The following is an 18,116-nucleotide window of genomic DNA, read 5'->3' on the forward strand; positions in this document are numbered from 1 at the left end:
AAACTGAACCTTTTTTCTTGTATTCGTTTATTTCTTTATTTGTTTCTGAGAACATTATCCTCACCTGCAGCTGATTCTCTAAAATGTGACAGATATGGGGCGGAGCCACGACAGCAGCAGTAAAACTGACACGCAAACTCAAAAATTCAGCTCACAAGGAGCTCAGTTCTGCTACTCTAGATTATCTTTTAGTGCTTTTAATCACTTCAACACCATTCTGCAACCAGCTCAGCAGACATCTACCGCACAGCTTGCAAAAGTCTTTTCCTTGCTTCGACCTTCTACTGATTACACTCAGGCGAGTTTCAGGACGCCCTGGACCATCGATCCGATTCCGTCAAATATCTCGTGGATCGGAGCGTTGCACATGAAGGCACAGGTGGTGACCAGCTTGTTCTTTTCGTCCACGTGGCTCTCGCCGACGCCCTTGCTCACGTGCTTGCAGCCCAGCTGGTTGATGGCCGCTGCAGTGTCAGCGGTGTCTGGATACCTGAGAGGTGGGGGAGAAGAGGCACTACTTAATGTTTTGCTGCTCAAAGCAGATTTCTGCAAACATCTTAGGAACATTTGAGGTTTTGCTTTTAACAACTGGAAATTTATATTTATATGTTTTGGAGATGCATCAATTATGCCTGCAAACTGCATTTACAGAGGGACTTTCCACCTTAACATGGAAAGAACCCAACAGTTTTTGCTTCCTATTTACACAAACACACCAGTGATTGTCCTGTCAATCAAATATTTAGCATCCTGCACAGTGCACCAGTGGGTCTCACTCATTAACTACCTAATATCTAATCTGCCAATCACATTACAGCAACATTTAGGCATGTAGACACGGTCAAAGACTGTGTGTTGAAGAGCTAAATCACTCAAAACAGCCAATATTTTATAAGAAAGACCTTTGTTTACCCAGCACAAAGGGGAAAAATAACTAGCATCCAAATCAGATATCTACTGAAACATGCATTAGTTACTGGTATCAGCCACATTTATGTAAAAGCACACTTGAAAGGAGACATCAGCCAGATTAAATGTTTACATGGTACATTTTTTCTTCTATTCTGTTAATTTTTTAAAATAATTTTATAATATTATTTTGCCTGTAAACAAAATCATGATCTCAACTGATTGTTGGCTTTGACATCTGTCAACCGATCAATTGGTCCAAGTGTCAGTCAGCCACCACTCTGACAAAGACGGATCCTCTCCTAAGTCCTTTTTTTAAATCTAACACTGTAATCAAATTAATTTGTCATGGAAACAGGAAGAAATTGTGCAACAGAACAGGCAGACTGGCTGTAAACAAGCCCACGCCCAGCACGTGGTAGTCTCTGGAAACAACTGTTTGCACACAACAATTGCAACATTTAAAAGTCCAAACTTAAAACGCAAACAAGGAAGTCCATGTTGCATTTCTCACTTGTCGTCCTTTTCGATGCCGACGGTGACCTCGCACCCGGGGATCACTTTGGCAGCCAGCACAGGTGAGATGCAGCAGAGGCCGATGGGTTTGCCTTCGCTGTGGAACGCCTGCAGAGCAGCCTTGACCTCGTCATTTACAGAGCAGTCCTTGCCCTGCACTGCCCACGTACAGAGATTCTTCGCAGCTCCAAAGCCGCCTGTAAAACACCAAAAATGAGGAAGAGGTGTGATTAATGTCTGGATGTACATAAGCCAGAAATACAAACTTCAGTTTCGACCTTACTCAGACCTTCCCAACATCTTTTTTCTGTAGGCTTCGATTGTACCAGCGAAATACATATGAACACAAACCTGGGAAAATAACAGCGTCGTGCTCTTTCACGCTGAGCTTAGACAGATCCTGGATGTTTCCACGGGCCAGCCTTGCGCTCTCCACCAGCACATTCCTCTTTTCCTGAGAAGGCGCACCTTTCAGGTGATCTACCACATGCATCTGGTCAATATTGGGTGCGAACATGTTGACCTGGAGGTGATAAAAGCAGCAGAGACGAGTTCAAAAGCAAAAAAAAAAAAAAAAAAAGCACACCAGGCAACTAATAATGATTGTTAACATCACAAATCTTGAAGCTAACTCAACAGAACTTCTGTCAGAGCAGCATTTCAAAACCTAAGAATATCTGCATTTCGCAACACTTTCCCTGACTCATAGTGGACCTTTGACTGATGACTACTCTTGTAAGCTTGAGACATGTGTCTGGGTCATTCCATGTTAATTCCTGAAAATGAAACTTTGTAAGAGGAATTTGAGAAAATTTCCAGTCCCAACTGTCATTTCTGTCCTTGAGGGAAAAAGAGAAATCTTTCACGGGATGAAGGCAGCTCTGTTTTTAAACATTTATCTACCATTGTTGTTATGAGGGGTTAGCTAAGTCCTTAAATATGTAGGGTAAATATGAGGTATGGACTCTAAGGAGTGCAATTTGTAACAAGGTAGCAACTTGTAATGTGCAGTAATAAGACATGGTGCATAATTGAGAAATTCTCTAACACCAATCAAAGTAGTAATAACAATAATACAGTGATATTAATAGTTGTAACCACTTAGTATTACTAAACAGAAGTCCTAACACACGAGGGAAGAAAGTGTTTCAATGCATGTCTTATAGAGGGTTACCTGAAGTATGTGTGCTTTTCTGTTACTGGTGGCTCTTTGAAGAGCACCAAACCTTTTAATAGGCAGGACAAAAATTTCTGTTATGAGATATGCCTGACCAGTTGCTTTGGTGACTGATTAGTCCAGCTGGAGGGTTACGATTGGTTATATTACTAACAGAAATGAAGAAACGCCTCAAGCCTCAAAACTAAAAGAAGTCTCATTAAAACATAAATAAAATTCAAATCCCATCATGGTCAGCTTGCACCTCTACATGCAGAGCGCTAAATAGACACCAGGTGGATGCTTCCACTCAGAGGCTCTAAGTTAATGTGATAAGTTTTTGAATTAATTTCCTCAGAGTGCCCCAGCCAAAACTGCAACACTTATAAACAGATTTAACTGCACACATAGGTAGAGTTGAAAGGCTTGGAAAAGAGTCACTTGGCCATTTAGAGGTTTGCACTGCTGGTAAGAAAAAGGACACACTATCACGCTCTCTGGGCCCGTTTTCTGGACTTTTACAAACCATTCCTTTAAGGCCGGTACAGAGAGCTGCTGAAAGTACACAGGCCTTCACATTTCACTGAAGCTACCCATCAGCAGCTCAGACAGGACCACATACTGATCAAACTGGCTGCCTCAGGGACCCTTTCAAACGTCCAAATAATGAAAGAGTTGCCTTATAAGAAACAACCAATTAAACTCAGATGTGGCATCCTTCCTGCTTAACCAGTGAAGGCTGTTATCGGCTATAAAACATATATTAGTACTGGTGCATTTGTCAAATATGAAAACTTCTCTGGGAATAATGGAGAAAATGATGGTGTCAGCAGCAAAAATCTTGTTATGTCAGGACACAGTTTGTTCAGCAGAGTGCAGCATTTTCCCTCAGCAATTACTCTAAAAGACCCACCACAGCTTGAAACATTTACTACACAAATAATAGCACACCATACTTACTGGCAAAAAATAAATAAATAAACATGGCGGACCAGATAAGCTTTACTAAGAATTGGGTGTTTTTTTTTTCTTGGGGGCAGATAACTGTTGAGGTTAAGGAACTTTAAATACTTCGGTGCATTTCAGTCGTTTATTATTCAGCAGTTTGCACAAAACATTCTGCGAGGCTGTTCGTGTCACTGTGCGCAGTCTGGTTAACAGGTAGAGGTCAAAGGACGCTCACGGGTCGGACTGCAAATAAAAAGTGCAAAAATCGTAGAAACTGCCCAGCACGGAGCAGTGGAAGCGGACAAACTGGAAGCTAATGAACATTTCTGATGTGGTGTTCCCTCCAGGGGCAGCGGCAGATAAAATCAGCGTGTCACACTTACAGTCGCACCCCCTCTGCTCAGATGGACCAAAACAGCGGAGGCCTCGTGGATCTCGCTGCCGTCATAGACGCCGCAGCCCGCCAGCACCACAGCCACGCGTTTGCCCATCTGCGCTGAATAATAACTGCTGCTCACGGTCTGGAGGGTCCTAGCTGTCAGTAAGTTGCGACCACAGTGCTGCAGAAGACTGAGCATGGCGGACTGTCAGCGGATGCCGCTTCTTCTTCTGCGCTTTAAAAAATAGTTTGACGCGCCCTCTTACGCCATCGTGTGTCCTCACCTGAGCACTACAGCTTTTTAATAATTGAGTAATACTTAGATTGAACTGCTAAAACTGTGTTTTAAATATAAAGGTTACAAATATTTTGGTAAATATTGTAAAAAAAAAAACATGACTCAAAAAACATGTTTTAGAAAGGTTTTTAGCTAAATGTGGAAAAATTGCCATTAATTTCAGCATGTTTCAGTTTACAAACGGCGCCCCATATTCTTGTCTGGTTTTGTTGATGATACCAAATCACATGACCGGTGTGGTCATGTGATTTGGTATCATCAACAAAACCATGTGATCTGTAATGAGGAAGTTAGAGGCGGTGAGTCATGGGAAGATAGTCCTCTTCGTAACTGCTGTTTTTTTGGTGTTTGTGTTTTTACGGCCTTGACATGTTTTACACGGAGGTCGTTCTGGGATTCAAACTGCTCCTCTTTCTGCACGTCGTCGCTCAGTTCAGGATTAATGGACAGCAGAAGTGGCCCGTACCCTACAGGTATAAAGACCGCACACCTTTCCACGTTCACTCCGCTCTTTAGCGTTAAATCATGTGACAGATAATGAAGAAAACTGGAAAAGGCGATCAAATAAACCTCGTTTTCAGTTACGAATGGTCGCTTAGTCCGTTTTGATCAGTACAAAGTTCACAACTTTTGTTTTTTTCCTAGAAAGCGTGTCTGTTCCGATGTTACACGTTCACTGACATGTTAAGAAGACATTTTGTGATTTTGTGTGTTCTTGTTGTCCCAATAAAGCCTTATTTTAGACAGCAACCCGAGGAAGTATTCGTGGTACGTTCACGTGACTTAAAAATGTTGGAATCTGGAGTATCTCAGTTGTGCAGCAGAATTAGTGGAGTGGGTTTCATACATTTCCAAAAACGCGCCACAAAAATTTATGTAATGGCTCTGTGACCTTCTGTCATCAGCAGGCAGCAGTTCATCTAAAGTGGATGTGCCAGAAATTTTTGCTGCATTTCTGGCTGTTTCTACACTTTAACCTGCATTTGTGGATGGTATGGTGATACAGACATCCATTTCTGGAAGTGTTCCTGAGCCCGTGCAGTGATTTCCATGAAAGAATCATGCCTGTTTTTAATGCAGTGCTTCAGTATTGAGTTTTGACCTTGGTGTTTGTGCACAGAGATTTCTCCAGATTCTCCAACTCTTTGGATGATATTGTGTCTTGTTGATTGAAAGTTTGAATTTACACTAAGGAACATTATTCTGAAAATGTTCCCAATTTGTAGACGCCTTGTTTTGGGGATTGGTAGACCTTTCCCCGTCTTTACTTTTCTCTAAGAAGCTCTTTTTGACCTGATTATGTTACTGACTTGTTGCCATTTAACCTAATTAGCTGCTAAATGTTCTTCCAGCTGTTAACCTATTTTTCCAGCCTTTTGTTGCCCCCATCCCAATTTATTTTTCCTAAATTGGTACAGTCTTGTCAGTTACAACATCTGATATATTTTCTAAGTTGTATTGTGAATACATTTTTTTTGAGGTTTGCAAATTATAACATAATTTTATTTACATTTTAGTATAAATTAAAACAGTGTCACAGCTAGTTCATATTTGAGTTGAAATATTATCCTAAATAACATATTATTTAGGATAATATGCTCGTTTTTGTAGAGCAACATGAAGTAGCTTTGGGCTCGCAGTGACTTTAACCTTGACCAACCATCTGACGTGTCTCATGTCACCCACAGGCGGTTCGATCGTCGGCCTGATGTGGACTCTTACTGTCAAGCTCTCTATCCGTTCTGCCCCACCGGAGACCCAGATGGACGGATTCCCTACATGAGAGACAGCGACACCATCTCGGTGTATCGGCTGCAGACTCCAGTGTGGGAATTCAAGTATGGAAGTTTGCTGGGAAAGTTTGTAAGTGTGTAATTTGAATTCTGAAATGTCTTTTTACAAGTCAGGGATAAAGCAAAAAGCACCAGGGCACATTGTTCTTTTCGTATTTAATATTTTATTCTCTAAAACAGAAGTGAAGGGGCCGCTGTGTTCTGGCTAATAAAAATAGTCCCTCTGTTAAAACAGAAGTGAAGCTGCAGCTACATTATTCATAGAAACACACACACACACACACACACATAAAACCAGAGTATGTTTCTGTTCTCTTTACAGCACATCATGCATGATGCTGTTGGGTTCAGCAGTGCAGAAACAGGAACCAACTACACCATGGAGTGGTACGAGCTGTTTCAGCTGGGCAACTGCACTTTTCCTCACCTCAGACAAGACGTGTACGCACCTTTCTGGTGCAACCAGGGAGCTGCCTGCTTCTTTGAAGGCATCGATGATTTACACTGGTCACAGAATGGCACCTTAGAGAAAATTGGAGTAATCACAGGTAAGACTTGACATCTGTGCACAGAGAAGCCGAGATAAAACTAGATATGTTACATCATCAGTGGATATGACTGGTGATAATGTGGATTTTACTACAAATATATCCTGCAGAGCATGACCCTGAAACAGCTTATTTTGCTTTTGTAGTTGTAAAACTACAAAATTTGTACTTTGTATTGAGTCAGATACACATCCAGGGTACTTGGTAATCATGAAAACTGTAGAAAGACAGCATGTTGAAACAGAAATTCTGCATTGACTGTTTCACTGGCTTCAGGAGGCCCTGGATAGCTTCCAAAACCCAAAACAGGCAGTTCTGGTTTTGTGACTGATAGCTTGTCTTGTCCAGGGAGAGCTAGAGCACATCCAAGAATTAAATGCCTCGAACATATAAAATGTTTTTTACACTCTTGTCTTCTTGGACTTTCTGCTTCACACCCATTTTTTTTTCTGGTATTAACATGTTTTTCTTTAATTCTCCAGGGCAGCAGTTCAACGACATGGCCCGCTGGGTGCAGGAGGACAACGAGACTGGGATCTACTACGAGACGTGGGCAGTTCGGTCCGACCCCAGCCCCAACGCCACGGTGTGGTTCGAATCCTATGACTGTTCCCAGTTTGTCCACCGCACATACAGGAAGCTTACAGAGCTGGGAGCCAAACTATCCAGCCGATCACAGACCAACTACACCAAGATCTACCTGTACAGCGGAGAGCCCACGTACCTCGGCAATGACAGCGCCATTTTCGGACAGCCTGCTCTGAAAAATCTGGCATTGGACATCCGTAAATTTTACCACACATTTAGGCCACACCAGACATTTGCAGATGCCATGATCAGTCTGCTGGAGGCTTTTGAGACGGTCGTGTTGGAAAGGAGCTTCTACCTCTACTACAACTTTGAGTACTGGCATCTGCCAATGAAACCTCCATATGTGCGGATTACATATGAAGAAGTGCCTTTGCCTTAAAATCCCATTTGACTACTAATTTTTTATTTTATTGGTAAATAGTATTAGCTGAAAGGCTAATGACAACAATATTAACATAAACTTCAATGAATGGTTAATTTGTTTCTTCTATTTGGAAATGGCAGCCAAGAAAAAACGTTTCAACTAAGTTGTCACGTGACTATGAAGTCCTTCAAAAGCTAAATACACCCCACGATTCAGTGGCTTGCAGAAGTAACTAGTCATTGTTTTCTATATGACTTACATATACGTTACATTACTGCATCATTACATTATTCATCAGTGCACAACCTTCCTAAGGTCCTGTGTAGCCTTTTAATCAGCTTGATGTCTGAACTGTGGCTCGGTCATAATAACAATAACAACAACAACAAAAATTCAGCTATTTCGTTGTAGACTTGCTGCTGTGCTTGAGATCTCTGTCCACTTGGAGTATGCAATTTCAGCCAAGCTTTAGCTTATATTCTAGTCAGATGGCCTCACGTTTGTCACTAGAATACTTTAGTATACAGAGTTCATGGTTGGTTCAGTGACTGCAAGGTCCTCAGGTACTGTGGCTGCAAAACAAGCCCAAATCATCACCCCTCCACCACCGTGCTTGACAGCTGGTATGAAAGATTTATGCTGATAACACTGTTCTGTGCATTATGGCCGCTTTGGTCTTATCTGTCCAAAGGACATTGTTGCAGAACTCCTGTGGTTTGTTCTGATGCAACTTTGCAAAGCTAAGTCATGCTGTCATATTCTTTTTAGAAAGAAGAGCTGCTCACACTTGCTGATGTTAATCAGTTAATCAAGTGCATTTGATTAGCATCACCTAGCTGCTACTTAAACATGTAGTCAACCCACAAACGCCACTTCTCGGCCAGGAAAAGTCCTGCTAAATGTTTCCGAACATTTAAACACTGGAAAGTCCAGAAGTGCTGTTTTTTGTTTTGTTTTGTTTTTTAAACTGGTATTACAAACACAGAATGAAGCAGGAAATGCACTCAGCAGATCTGTACATAATGCTCCTTGGTGAGAAATACTGAATTGAAATCTATTTTCTCTTGAAGAAAGTGAGGTTTTATCCTTTATGATTGAAACGTTTCACAGGACTCAGGTCCTCCAAAAAACTAAGTACACCCTGAATGCTTCCATAGGAATTAAGTGCGATCAGTCCACACACAGTAAAAGCAGGGATTCTGAGTTAGCTTATTTGACAAATCTGCATTTTCCTGTTATTTTTGGACATATGACCAAAAAGACTTCTTGATAAATAAAAGATGCATGTACAACCCCACCCCTTTACTTCATTTCTTCTTGTTATTTAAGAAATAATAATTTAAGAAAACTGCTCATACATCTTCTCATCTCAAATGCATCCCATTTTTATAACAGAGTCCTTTTATGGAGTTTAACTACGTGTGTTAATAAAGAAAAATAATTACATGAAAGTTGCACAAAGTACATTCACAAATTTTTATTACAGTGTGAGATCACATGTCCAAAACGATTTTAATTTCAAGACAGGTGACCAGTAAAGCAAAGCAGACAAAGCTTTTGTCATACAGAAGCAAAACTAGAGGAGTGTTTAACACCTGTTAACTCCCAAATAAAGTTCAAATAATAATTATGACAATCATATTTGTGACAAAATTTAAATAATGCTCTCTCGGTCAGCATTTACCATGTGAAGCATTTTTTTCCCAGCCGAATAGTCCAATAAAAGCAAATACAGACAAGCTCTCAGTGAAAACAGGCTTCACGTTAGGGCCACTGTTTAATGCACTGCACACATTTTCAAATAAAATAACCAGGAGATGTGTTACTGTACCCTTCAGATGCTAATGTACATGAGCAAAGATATCCACTTCTTCAGTGATGAGAAACAAATACTGTGAAGAGGCTATATTCATTCAATAATACTAAGAAGCACCTCTTGCAACAAGTCTCAGTTATTGTATATGAAATAAAACTTGAGTAAAAAAGGAATGAGGCAGAAATAAACTACATTTTTATTGACATGCAGTGCTGCATAAGGTTTGTCCACTACCAAAAACCTTTAAATATTTAATATGTATACGCCATAAATGCATACTCTTTCTCCATCTTCCTCCCATTACCCCAAGCAGTTGTGTGGCAGATGGCCGCCCCTCCCTGAGCCTGGTTCTGCACGAGGTTTCTTCCTGTTAAAAGGGAGTTTTTCATTCTCACTGTCACCAAGTGCTCGCTCATAGGGCGTCATGTAATTGTTGGGGTTTTCTCTCCATTACTATAGTTTTACCTTGAAATATAAAGCACTTCAAGGCAACTGTTTTTGTGTGTGTTTTGTTAAAAACGCACACACAAAACAGGGTCTTTTTCCACTACATTAAAGGAAGTAATAAAATCCCTCCAAGGATCGAGTTTGTGGTAGTGGACTCAAAACATTAGGACCACCTGTATCCAACAAAACCACGGCGACAATAGGTGGAAGCTAAACCCAGCTAAACAAAGAAAAATACCACTGCTGGTTGCTTTTGTTTAACTGAAAAACTGAAATTCATTAAAAAAAGCATAATCCCTATTAATCAATTACACAGGTTTTAACTTCTCTAGTGGCTATAGTATGAAAAAGATCCTTCTAGTAAAGGATAACTTGCACTCTGGTTTTATAAAAGACAAGCCACCAGTTAAGGAAACTTCAAACCCTGACAGAGGGTGAAATATAGAAATACATTTCTACTCATAATAAACACACAGCGTTTTTATATACAGATGCATTTGACTTCCTTCTTAAAGGAAAAAAAAACTGTTTCACTCATCTGACTTGCCAAACCTCTTGACTGAAATGAATGGATGTTTGGAACACAAGAAAAATCTGCAGACAGTGTTTATAATGGATGAATACTGCTTCCTCTCATGTATACAAGATAGCATGATGAAGAAACAAATGTGGACTAATTGGAAGGGCAGATATATCCACAACAGAGAACCAGGGTTTAGAGCTTGAACAGGCAAATAGCAGAAGATACAAATGAAACCTACATAAAAAATATTTTCATTTTACTGCATCTGAGAAACACAAATGGGTTGGATTTGCATTTCCAGCATGCACTGTAAGCCAACAGCCATACAGACTAGTCTACTGAATCATTACAAATTAATCTGAGCGTGAAGAACTGAGACCGCAGATCTCTACCCTCCAAATTCAGACATTTCTGTGCACTATTTACATAGAATTATTTGATTGTTTTAATTAGAGCTTTACAACTTCAATATGCAGCACTTGGGGATTTGACTCAACAAAGCCCCAGTACAGTATAAATAATCACCATATTTGGTCTCAAGGACCAGGTGTATTCCATCTCATTTGGTATTCATCTAAGGTGCTTAAGAAATCTAAAACTGTACATAAACCTTTTTCCAAAATAGATAAAATCATTTATCAGGCCAATTTGTGTTTGATGCAGGGGGAGAAGAAAAAAACCCTCCTCAAAATATAACTTTGAGAAAAAATAAAAATCAATGACATCAATCAACACTGTACACCTTCACGTCACAATTTAGACACCTATATACACACACATTTCTTTTTCTCTCCGCCATCTTCCATTTGTTCAACAATCGTGGTTTGTGAGACACGACTGGAGCTCCCCAGGCGAGGAGGACAAACAACACAACCACTGTTCTTTAAATTAGGTTAAAATGAGGTGTAGGACCCAGCTACTCTTCTGCAAAATTCAGCCACACATGACAAATACACCTTCTGTCACATCCTATGTACAGACAACCATGCGGTCAATGCCATATTGTATTGCAGAGTGCAGAGCTGCTATCTCACACCGGATTTATGTAGGCCAAGTGGTAGCGTAACAACATGCTATTGTGCACCTAATTGTCCCAATTTACTGCTCAATGTTGGAAAACATGTAAACACCCACCCGCACGTTCACACATAAATGCACATACTCACACACGCCTCTCACAACACACATTATGAGAGGGGTGTGTAACTGCAAACTCCATTTGCAGTTATAAAAACATTGCTTTTTAGTTCAATTTCCTCTTCTGTGGGTCGAAGCCAGCTTGCTGAATTCCATCTATGGATTAAGCAGAGCAGGAATTCTGTGGCATTTCCATGATAATGTGATAACATTGTGTTGTTGTCGAGTGCCACATTACATCCCTGCACTGCTAACGAGAGTTCAGCAAGTTCATGCTCTCCATGCTGTCATCGAGCTTCCCAGCTGAGGCTTTTCAACGCAACATGGAGGCAATGATTGTTGCGCACCACAAACCCGACATACTGAACTCTGAGCACAGGCTTCACTCTCTACCAGGTCGGCATCATGTCTGGGAACCAGACCCGGCCCAGATGCTTCGACACCTCCCAGTGAATCTCATCCAGGGAGTATTTGTGATCTGGAATCAGTACCTCCTCCATGATGGACAGCTGGGACAGTCGGCGGCCGCACATTTTAACGAACTCCACAAACGCGCTGCAGGACACTTCGCACTCACCCAGGCCGATGGCTGACAGCTGGGTGCAGTGTTTGGCGATACGGATCAGCTCCTCATCCAGAGGACGCAGGCCGTTGGCGCACACGACCAGCTCCACCAAACGAGGGCAGTGGAGGCCCACTCGGCCCAGGACCTCTTTGCTCACTGAGCGCCCGAAGTAAAGGTGTGTGACCGGGATTTCCTCATTAAAGAAGGGCCCGAACTCGTCCTCATAGAGGAAGAAGTACATGACCAGGTTAAATTTGGGCGAGTGCCGCATCATAGCGTCCCAGCTGCTCTTCTTGATGGTGTGGAAGTGCTGCCCGGGGTTTTCGCTCACCACATCAATTCGCAAGTGTTCCAGGTGGACGTGCTTCTCAGAGGAGAGCGCCAGCAGGAGTTCATCACTCAGGAGGTGGTAGTTTAGCGCTAGCTCTCGGAGCCCGTGACACTGGTCTGCCACACACAGGATTCCTAAAAGCACAGGCAGATCGTTTCAATTAATGCGACCAATTCTCAAATCATGTTTTCACTTTCAATCAAAGAACAGGTTGACTGCATCCCCCTGACAAGTTGCAGTTTAATCAGCAATCATATTAGCTCAGAATTTCAGGAAAAGGGGATTTCTCTCATATAATCTCAGATGGTCCCTCATCAGACCTACAAATTGAAGGATGGTCTAAATGTACTGAGTCATTGAGGTTAAAAGTTAGTTTCCCACTACCAGTTTTACAGACATATAGTTTTGACTCTTCTCAAGTTTTTTTAAATAAAGAAATAAAGTTCAGCTATCAACTCATCAGTTATGTCAAAACCTAAACAATTTATCTCTCTGAATAAAGTTCTGTGTGATTTTTCAATCAATACATCGTAAAGTACACAAGTCTTGAGCCACCTCTCGTTTTTTTATACGTTCCTCAAAAATGTAAAATATGTGCAGCAGTTTATTCAAACATTGACGCATAAATGGAAACGCCACGCATAAGGCAAAAACAGAGTCTGTGCAACAATAAAGGTGATCAACTTTGGTATGATCGCTTTTATTCTTCAACACAGCCTGAACTCTGTAATGCAAACTTTACTGAAGTAGCCTTCAGCAATAGTTATCCAGGATTCTTGAAGGACATGCTAATTGTTATGTTTGGATGTCGGCTGCCTTTAATGCTGTGGGATCATCTCAACAGAACACTATGTAAAGATGTGTTTCAACAGCTGAGAAGGCCAATCAATGATTGATGGTTTTTCTATCCAGGCATGTTATGTACACAAGATATAGTCATCCTTTGAGTTAGGCACCTTTTTATGCTTGGGATGATTCATAGGTCAATGTTATAAACAAAAACATTACTTGGAAAATGTTCAGGTACAAGGACTGTAAAGCAGCCAATGTCTGAAGAAAAACTTTGAAAAGACCTTCAGAAGGTCTGACGAACTACTGATAATGACACCCAAATTCTGTCTTTCTTTTAAGCAAAACAAAGCAATGAGTGGTGGCTCAAGACTTTTGCACAGCACTATACTCATTTTCCATTCATGCTGGAAGTAGAAAATAAATAAAAACACATGCACTTAGACTGTACCTGCAGGAGAGACGTGAGGGCAGCTGCTCATTTTCAGCAGTTTCAGGGTATCGCTGTTGTTGGCCACCAGCACCTTCAGAGATGGATCATCAACTGGCGTGTCGTCAATCTTCAGCGAAGACAACGATTTGGAGTTGACGAACACCACGGTCAGGGCGGAGATGAAGTGAGACTGTGGAAGGACAAACATGACACATTGAATTGTAACGATCTTTAAACCTGACTGACGCCTTCGAAATGCCAGATTTAATCAACTGTGTCTGGAATGATCTTTTACCCAAACATAATCTGTCCCACTAACATACAGTTTTTTGGTGGGCCTGGTACGTCAGGCAGACCTCTGTCATGGCTCACACACCACTATTTGTAATTACTGAGACAACCTTAAACTTAAGAATCTACTACATATAACAATACAAACACAATCTGCAATCTGAGTACAGTAAGAAACCCTAATGTAATCACAATTAGTGGGTTAAGATTACATACAAATTTAATTTGTAGATTTAATCTGTAGACAAGGTAAACAAATTTGAAATAAAGAAACGCGTGAAACGGGTGTGTTCATTTGTGTCTACTGCATGGGTGGACCTCTGAATTAATCTTAAGCTTTGGTGCTGCAGACAGCTAGACTGCATACATCTGTATTACAAACTGAGGACAAGGAAATGGGGAAACCTTTTTGTGCAAAGCATTGGAAGGGTGTCTATTTGACTTTATGGTACATATTATAATAGCAAAAAAGTATTTATGATGAAAATGATGTAATATGTTATTATTTTCCAAAATGTGGAAAAAACAAGTCTTTGTTTTTTTGCATTCAGCTTTCTTTTGGTCCAAATGCTTCAAACAAATGTCCCCTCTGACAGAATGTGAGTAATAATGGCAATTTTGAGAAGATTTTATTATGCCAAAAGGTGTTTTCGCAACTTGGCAACTAGCACCGCATTGTGAGAAAATCCAAGAACAACACGTCCTCTAATATTTATCCACAGTCACACAAGAAGCAGCACAGGCTGTGAGAGGCTTATGCTGTCTTTAAAACAGAAGCTAAAAGGAGCACACCCTGGTGAACGAGTGAGGCCGTTTGCACGTTTCAAGTTCTATGACGTCATCACAGGTTCTTAAACAGCTTTTGAATGTCACAAAGATCTCAAGAGTTCATAAACAAGTGATTTTTTTCTACTTTAACCTAAAAGTTCTTAAACTTGATTTTGAAATATTCAAAAGAATTCAACTAAGATTGTTAAAAACTGGCTCAGGAGGCTCAAAGGTTTTAAAATGCGAACTGTGACGACAGTGGGTGTGTCAGTTTCTACACATAGCAGAACGTGCAGCAGGTTCCAATCCTTGATAAAACAAACACACCAAAAAAAGAAATGTCCAGCCCTTAGCCTAGTTTGCTCAATGACATCTAGATTCCATGAAACCTGGTTCAAGGAATAGAGCTCATGATATGTAAATAAAGAAAGTCCTGTGTCCTTTTGAAAATGTGGGACTGATAATAAAAGTGTCATTTGCCATGCATAAGAATGCTGCTTTTGAGACCCAATCTCAGATAAGATGAGACTGTGGATGAGAGGGGATGTACACTAAAACAAGAATTCCTTTGATTTTGCTTACAAATCTAAAGAGCAGGACACTGTAAAGACCCAGACTCCTCGTGATTGTGTTAATTATACCTTTGGAACCTCCATGAAACTGGGCCTGGCTGTAGAGATGAGGCCCAAGGTCTTCAGTGAGCAGTTCACCAACTGTGAAAGAATGTCACAAGCTGCCTCTGCAGACTCCATACTACTGTCAACCTGATAAGAACAAGGAAAAGATTGCATATCACTCGAAAAACATCCAAGAAACATTTTTAAACAGAAGCTGCTTATGAACGTTTGAACCCAGAATGAGGGCACACGCAGTTACACAGACATTTTTACCTTGAAGCTGACATACTGCAGGTGATTGGAGTGCCTCTTTATGATCTGCTTAATAAGATCTGGATGTGTGGCTTTTAGGTAAGAGCTGGCTGGCTGGTTGAGCTCAAACTCAAAGCATCTCCACAGCTCAGGCATGTGGAAGGCTTGGTTCCACCCACGGCACACCTGGGAGGCATAAGCCCGGTCCAGCAGTGGCAGGTACTGGAAGATATGCAGCAGGAGCTCTTGAGGCAGCCGTGCCCAGTTACAGTCCAGCGACTCAGCCACATGTGGCTCCGAATCCTCGCTCAACTGATTTCGCACCTTCTTGCAAACCTCCGCTGGACTCTCACAGGAGGAGTCATCGCTTCCCCCCTCTCCTCCTTTCATCCGTTTCATCTTTTACAAAATAAAATGCACTGATTAATAAATCTACACATGCCCATTACTTTAGAAACGTGTGCCAATCTTCTGAAAGGTGTCTAATCAAGGACGTCACGAATCAATAAGCTCTAGCTGCAGCCCTGCTGTCCCTGCACTAACAGGTGCAGATTAAATGTGCATGTTTATCACTCTGACGCACTCCGCAAAATAATTAAAACATTCCTAGCAGCTACCATATTGTGCAGATGGTGGGTCTGCAGACATTCCAGCTTTTTTTAAAAAAATCTGTCTGTTTTCATCCCCTCATGTTTGTGTTTCTCTGAATAATCATCATTTTTCCAAAGTACAACAATTAAAGCCTTTAACTGTTGGATTTATACCGCTCGTTAACGCTCACACCAAAGTTGCACCGCATGTGACACTGCGTATTTCAGAGGAAACGTGACTGAGGTGACGTTACAGCCACACAACCTTACTTAGGGAAAAATAAACAAACGTTATTGAGCTTGTCAGTGCTATAGTTACAATGAACGCACACAAATGCAATAAAGTGGCTCGTAAAGTTAGCAAGCTAACAGGGGAGTAAATGCAACCGCTAACCAAGTTAACGATTGCTTATTTATTAACGTAAAAGTGTGTTACAAGCTAACAGAGCGACTTAGTTAACTGGTGCTGCAAATTCACTTGATTCGCTGCAAATATACCAAACCCCACTGTACTCACTGGTCATTCATACCAAGTCTATAAACATTCATTATTTATTTACTAGTGACTCTTACCTTGTTGTTTACACACAGCTAGCTTGCTAGCTGTTAGCTAGAAAATCCGACAACTGACTCGACTCTTCAGCCCGGGCCGACGCTGGTAAAGTTCATCAGCAGCAGCCAGGTAACACGCATCGGAGCACGATAAGAGAGCCGTCGGGAAAACGAGAACGAGCGAGAAATGTTGTCAGTGAAGAAACACCTCCGCTCGGCTGACCTAATTCCTTCGCGGGAGTTACAGAGCGCCCCCCTTGTCCGCCAAACCCGAAATGGCGAAATGTTGTCGTGACAGCAGCGGTGCATTATGGGATACATAATGCAAAATGGCTGTTGGTAAAGATCGTCTCCGTTTGAGTGATAACTCACCCGAATCCTAATAAAATAAAATCGTATACAGCGTGTTTTTTTCCCTGTTGGGAGCCTTCATAACGCAATGATTATTTCTAGAGAGCAACAAAATATAATACTGCTTGTTTGAGAAGATTATGTTTTTGAATACAGTAATACTGTTCCAGAGACAGAGAGGGAGACAAACTACAACTAAAATAACAAAATCCATCTAAAATGCACGATGATAGTGACAAAGTGGTGAGGTGGGATTAAATCAGGGGTCTGCTCTGACCCCCTTCTTGTTGGCAATAGTGATAGGTTAACCAGAGACTGATGTTTAGGGAACAGGTGGAAGAGAGCCCTGAGGTGGAGGTATGCTCTGGAGGGAAGAGGGGGTGAAAGCTAGTAGAAGACTACAGATTGCATGTGTGTTAATAAGAGGGAGAGGAGAAACAGTGGAGCTAGCAAGAAGAGGATTTTAAATGACTGTGTACAACCATCCAAAGCAATGGCCAGTGCACAAAAGAGGTGAAGAAGAGAGAGGGCGGATAACTGCAAAGGGAATGTTTACAAGATGGTTTGGACTTGCTGGTATTAACAAAAAGGAGGTTGAGGTGAAAGAGACGCTTAGATTTTCACTTCATTAGAAATGAGTGTGTCAGAGGGACAGCTCAGCTGGAGACGTGTAGTGAAGCAATATATCCACAATTCCTTCTTGGAGAGTGGATATATTGGACAAAGGAGGTTGAAAATGGAGCTGCCAGACAGGAGGAAAAGAGGAAGACCAAAGAAAAGTTCCAGTCTGGTCAGAGTACAGCCCTGCACACAGTAGAATTCATCCTGCTACTCCTGTCAGCAATAAACACCAGGGACGCCATACTGAGAGGGGCTCTGCAACAGACCTGCAACCTATGCATGGTGCCAGTCTCTTACTCATCTTCCAGCAGTGCACAGACTTACATGCACCTTTTTACTGCACATGTGCCCAAGAAACTTCAACAGGTTAAAATAAGAAAAAGTTAGTGTGCTTCATTAGTTAATGTGAATTCAGCACTTAAGGTGCAAGTCTGGAAACACACAGCTAAACCTTTTGAAATGGATTAAAGGTGTGTTATTTAATGCTGCTCAAAGACTAAATCTTTCAACCGTCACACTATTATAGTCAGT

General features: G+C 41.3%; 3 protein-coding genes across 3 annotated transcripts; 1 reads left to right on the plus strand and 2 right to left on the minus strand.

Moving 5' to 3' along the window:
- Positions 1 to 10: 10 nt before the first annotated feature.
- LOC102208337 (ES1 protein homolog, mitochondrial) lies at positions 11 to 4,135 on the minus strand. The gene is made up of 4 exons (XM_005733815.1): positions 3,913 to 4,135; positions 1,777 to 1,948; positions 1,424 to 1,622; positions 11 to 490 (listed from the first exon to the last, which is right to left on the minus strand). The coding sequence occupies exons 1-4, from the start codon at positions 4,105 to 4,107 to the stop codon at positions 295 to 297; spliced, it is 762 nt and encodes a 253-aa protein (XP_005733872.1). The 5' UTR covers positions 4,108 to 4,135; the 3' UTR covers positions 11 to 294.
- A 337-nt stretch (positions 4,136 to 4,472) lies between these two features.
- On the plus strand, positions 4,473 to 8,797 carry cln5 (CLN5 intracellular trafficking protein). Its single transcript, XM_005733817.1, has 4 exons — positions 4,473 to 4,679; positions 5,895 to 6,069; positions 6,322 to 6,547; positions 7,030 to 8,797. Exons 1-4 carry the CDS (start codon positions 4,576 to 4,578, stop codon positions 7,515 to 7,517), a joined length of 993 nt encoding a protein of 330 aa, XP_005733874.1. The 5' UTR covers positions 4,473 to 4,575; the 3' UTR covers positions 7,518 to 8,797.
- A 923-nt stretch (positions 8,798 to 9,720) lies between these two features.
- Positions 9,721 to 16,924, minus strand: fbxl3a (F-box and leucine-rich repeat protein 3a). The gene is made up of 5 exons (XM_005733818.2): positions 16,635 to 16,924; positions 15,493 to 15,870; positions 15,244 to 15,366; positions 13,562 to 13,733; positions 9,721 to 12,455 (listed from the first exon to the last, which is right to left on the minus strand). The coding sequence occupies exons 2-5, from the start codon at positions 15,868 to 15,870 to the stop codon at positions 11,815 to 11,817; spliced, it is 1,314 nt and encodes a 437-aa protein (XP_005733875.1). The 5' UTR covers positions 16,635 to 16,924; the 3' UTR covers positions 9,721 to 11,814.
- Between the last annotated feature and the right edge of the window lie 1,192 nt (positions 16,925 to 18,116).

Source organism: Pundamilia nyererei, unplaced genomic scaffold, assembly GCF_000239375.1.
Source record: "Pundamilia nyererei isolate P.nyererei 1_Seehausen unplaced genomic scaffold, PunNye1.0 scaffold00055, whole genome shotgun sequence".
Taxonomy (NCBI): Eukaryota; Metazoa; Chordata; class Actinopteri; order Cichliformes; family Cichlidae; genus Pundamilia; species Pundamilia nyererei.

Bases quoted from the DNA above. Each gene is read 5' to 3' on its own strand.
- LOC102208337 (XM_005733815.1), bottom strand. From the start codon at position 4,107: ATGCTCAGTCTTCTGCAGCACTGTGGTCGCAACTTACTGACAGCTAGG. The intron at 1,949-3,912 runs GTAAGTGTGACA...TATCACCTCCAG, and splicing joins TGAGCAGAGGGGGTGCGACT to GTCAACATGTTCGCACCCAA. The intron at 1,623-1,776 runs GTTTGTGTTCAT...GGTGTTTTACAG, and splicing joins CGACGCTGTTATTTTCCCAG to GCGGCTTTGGAGCTGCGAAG.
- cln5 (XM_005733817.1), top strand. From the start codon at position 4,576: ATGTTTTACACGGAGGTCGTTCTGGGATTCAAACTGCTCCTCTTTCTG. The intron at 4,680-5,894 runs GTATAAAGACCG...TGTCACCCACAG, and splicing joins AAGTGGCCCGTACCCTACAG to GCGGTTCGATCGTCGGCCTG. The intron at 6,548-7,029 runs GTAAGACTTGAC...TTAATTCTCCAG, and splicing joins GAAAATTGGAGTAATCACAG to GGCAGCAGTTCAACGACATG.
- fbxl3a (XM_005733818.2), bottom strand. From the start codon at position 15,870: ATGAAACGGATGAAAGGAGGAGAGGGGGGAAGCGATGACTCCTCCTGT. The intron at 13,734-15,243 runs GTATAATTAACA...GTCCTTCCACAG, and splicing joins GTTTCATGGAGGTTCCAAAG to TCTCACTTCATCTCCGCCCT. The intron at 12,456-13,561 runs GTACAGTCTAAG...CTGTGCTTTTAG, and splicing joins CCCTCACGTCTCTCCTGCAG to GAATCCTGTGTGTGGCAGAC.